This window comes from Ixodes scapularis, unplaced genomic scaffold, assembly GCF_016920785.2.
Source record: "Ixodes scapularis isolate PalLabHiFi unplaced genomic scaffold, ASM1692078v2 PGA_scaffold2__306_contigs__length_199485367, whole genome shotgun sequence".
Lineage (NCBI taxonomy): Eukaryota > Metazoa > Arthropoda > Arachnida > Ixodida > Ixodidae > Ixodes > Ixodes scapularis.
In genome coordinates this window covers 125,926,108-125,929,321 of record NW_024609857.1, presented here as the reverse complement: position 1 = coordinate 125,929,321, position 3,214 = coordinate 125,926,108, and the positions used below count along the sequence as shown (strand labels likewise).

Below are 3,214 nucleotides of genomic sequence, written 5' to 3'. Positions count from 1 at the left end.
CGGATTTGTGGAGATGTATATATATCTCGCTTTTTGGCTTTAGATGGTTCGGGGACTTTGTGCGGCGGCGTACACAATACGAAACAACACATCTTCCATTGAATATTTTGCCCATTCTGTAGCGCAGTAGAACTCTTCACGCTGATTCAACTAGTTTTCTTGAACGCGCCTATGATCGAGAACATTTTTCGTTTTAGTTCTTTGCACTCGATCATCGTTACGTACGGCGAAGTGGAGCGCGTAGAAGAGAATCGCGCTCGTCAGCCTGGAGCAGTCTTCGGTACAGCACGCTCGATGTGGAATCGGGCGCGAGATTATTCCGGCACAATTAGCAGTGCACTTCTTTAATCTGAAGAGCTTTTCTTCTAACTGATCCAAATTTGCCAGAAGTGAAACGGAGGTTTCTCTTCTGCTCTTAGTTCTGATTACTTTTGAGCCCTGTACCCTCACAATGCGCGTGCAGTAGTTTTTCTCTCCTAAAATGACCGATTTCAGTTTGATTGCTTTTGCAAGCGATACACACCTACTCAGAGTCCCAGCAAAAATGGGCTTAATTTCATTTTCTGGAATTTGCTCATTTTAGAGTAAAGTTTCGAATCAGAAGGCCAAAATGTTTTGTTTGCTTTCTGAAATGAGTCACTCTTCAAACTACTTCAGTCCCCATTATGTGATTATCATATCGTTCTTTATTTCCTCCAGGACATGCAACTCAAAGACGCCGTCTTAAGAGAGGAGTGGTACCCTCCCAGAACCTCCCTGTTCTTTCAACTGAAAACAAGGAGAAGAGGAAGAGGTTGCGGGAAGTGAGCGAAGGCCGCCAGAAGCGACGCGATAAAGAGCAGCAGTAGAGCCTCTGTTAGCCAAGGTAAATGCATGTCTCGCACAGTCTTTATTTTACTTTCCTATCAATTCAGTTTCTCATAAAAAGTTCAGGTTGATGTGCACACCTTAACATCTGTGACTCAGAAAGTGTGTATAAATATGCCTAAACTTTATTCCAGGTTGCACTCTGCGAAGCTGAGAAGTCCTGCAATCAAGTGGACGACAACGCAGAGTCGGTTGAAGATCATGAAGACAGGGCAGAGTCGGCCGAGGATGGTGAAAGCAGCACAGTGCCCCTGCCTGTTGCGTCGCCAGTGGTCCTCCTTGACATGGGTGTACAGGTGTCAAGTGGGGACTTTGGCGAGAACTTTTCTCGTGTGGTAAATAAGGAAAATGTGTGTTCCTTTACCGGCCTTCCCAACATGGAGCTTCTCACTGTTCTAGAGAAGCTCGTGTCTGATACGACGCCCACATCAACACGAGCTTACCTGTCAGCAAAAGACAAAATAGTCATGACTATGATGGCCTTGAAACATGCTCTAACATTTGACTTCCTGTCTCAGATCTTTGGAGTGTGTCCGACCACAGTGAGCACCACTGTACGGAAGACAACAAGGGTCCTTGCGGCATTTCTTAAGACTGCCATAACTTGGCCATCCAAGGATGAAGTTCTGCATAACTTGCCGGTCTGTTTTGAGAAGTTTTCGCATGTTCGTGTTGTGCTCGACTGCACGGAAATTCCTGTGGGCACTCCGAAGTGTTTGAGGTGTCGCATCAGCACATACTCCCATTACAAAAAGGGACACACCATAAAATATATGGTAGGTGTTTCACCTGGTGGTTTAGTCACCTACGTCAGTAGTGGTTACGGAGGTCGAGCCTCGGACAAGGCTATCTTCGACCAAAGTGGTTTGGTAGATATGCTCTTGCCGGGAATAGACCACATAATGGTGGACAAGGGGTTTCTCATTGACAGCACATGCGAAACAAGGCTGATAGCTGTGGTGAGGCCCCCATTCCTACATGCAAAAAAGCAGCTCTCAAAGGGTGAAGCCCTTGCAACAAAGCGCATAGCAGCAGCAAGGGTTCACGTGGAGAGGGTGATTCAAAGAATCAAGCTGCTCAAGATTGCATCTCAAAAGATGCCCTGGCACATGGTGCCACTAGCAGATGACATTCTTACCATTGCATGTGCCTTAACCAATTTGTCTCCACCAGTTCTCGCAGACAGCAGGTTTCTTTAAGCTTTTCATAAAGGGACGGGGCTTTGGTTAGCTTAAGAGGTAAGCACGCACTTTTCAGTCGAGATCAGAAATAAAACCTTTTTTTTTTCCTCAAAAGAATTGAGGTTTAATTTACATCACCTGGGGACATTTTTGGATATATATATTTTTTATTAATTTAAAGTATAACAGGCTAAACCAAAACTGTGTGTCTTTTGGCTGTTCTGCAGCATTGCTATCAAGGTAAGAATGTCATGAGTTTTTCTGCAAGATGACGTCTTCAGTATGAAGGTGGTGTACTGTGAACAATTTAGTTTTGAACCCCTGCACAAAATTGCCCCTTGTTTGTATTGGATTGCCGCAAAATTGCCAAAACTGTTTGCATGTCTATTAATGTAAAGTATAGCTTAAAGTTTTAAAATGTGTATAATTTGAAGTATGTCAATTTGTGATAAATATGTATTCTATGCTTCGTGCTTTACCGCCAAGGCCTGTGAGCTGTTTGTAAGCACGCGAAAATAAACACTGAATTGAATTGAATCATCCCTGCTACAATTGTTAGTACTTTATCGCACTTGCTTCTGTCACCCTGAAGCGATTCTGCAAAACGCTGCTTTGTTGGTGTAGCCTTTCAAGACTTCACTTTCAGAGCTTCATATTGACTCCATATTTTGTTATGTGTGGCCTGCATGTCTATGTTAACATGTTTTATTATCACCATAGTGATATTGTCACGGGTGGTGACCAAACAAAAAAACAGGAAATAAACAGAAAGAAATAAACGTTTAATGTGGCGAACTTGTGCCAAAAAAATAAAGAAGGAAACAGAAGAAAGCAGAGCGTCGCGGGCGTCGAAGTCGGCGTGTCAGCAGAATCGAGCGCTAGGGCGAGACTGACTCGACAAGGTCGCGGGCGGCCTCTTATCTAGAGTGCGCCGCTATCTCGAAGATTCGGCGAAAGCGGTTCGAGCGTCGCGTGATCGGGGCGAGAATGAACACGCACTTCCTAGAAAACAAAAGCAGGGATAAATGATAGAAGTTACGTGCGGTACATGAATAAACGGGAACTTTCTGGAGGACCGTGACCGAGCGTTGCTTACTCAGCCTTGCGCGCGGCATTACTCCCCCCTTTAAAAGTGCATCGCCCCGATGCAGTGTAAAACAAATCAA

The 3,214-nt window shown here is 44.6% G+C and overlaps 1 protein-coding gene across 1 annotated transcript; it reads left to right on the top strand.

Moving 5' to 3' along the window:
• Window positions 1-843: 843 nt before the first annotated feature.
• LOC120838158 lies at window positions 844-2,295 on the top strand. Its single transcript, XM_040207930.1, has 2 exons — window positions 844-865; window positions 1,002-2,295. The coding sequence occupies exon 2, from the start codon at window positions 1,152-1,154 to the stop codon at window positions 2,064-2,066; it is 915 nt and encodes a 304-aa protein (XP_040063864.1). The 5' UTR covers window positions 844-865; window positions 1,002-1,151; the 3' UTR covers window positions 2,067-2,295.
• Window positions 2,296-3,214: the final 919 nt, after the last annotated feature.

Coding starts and splice junctions, on each gene's coding strand:
- LOC120838158 (XM_040207930.1), top strand. CDS start 1,152: ATGGGTGTACAGGTGTCAAGTGGGGACTTTGGCGAGAACTTTTCTCGT.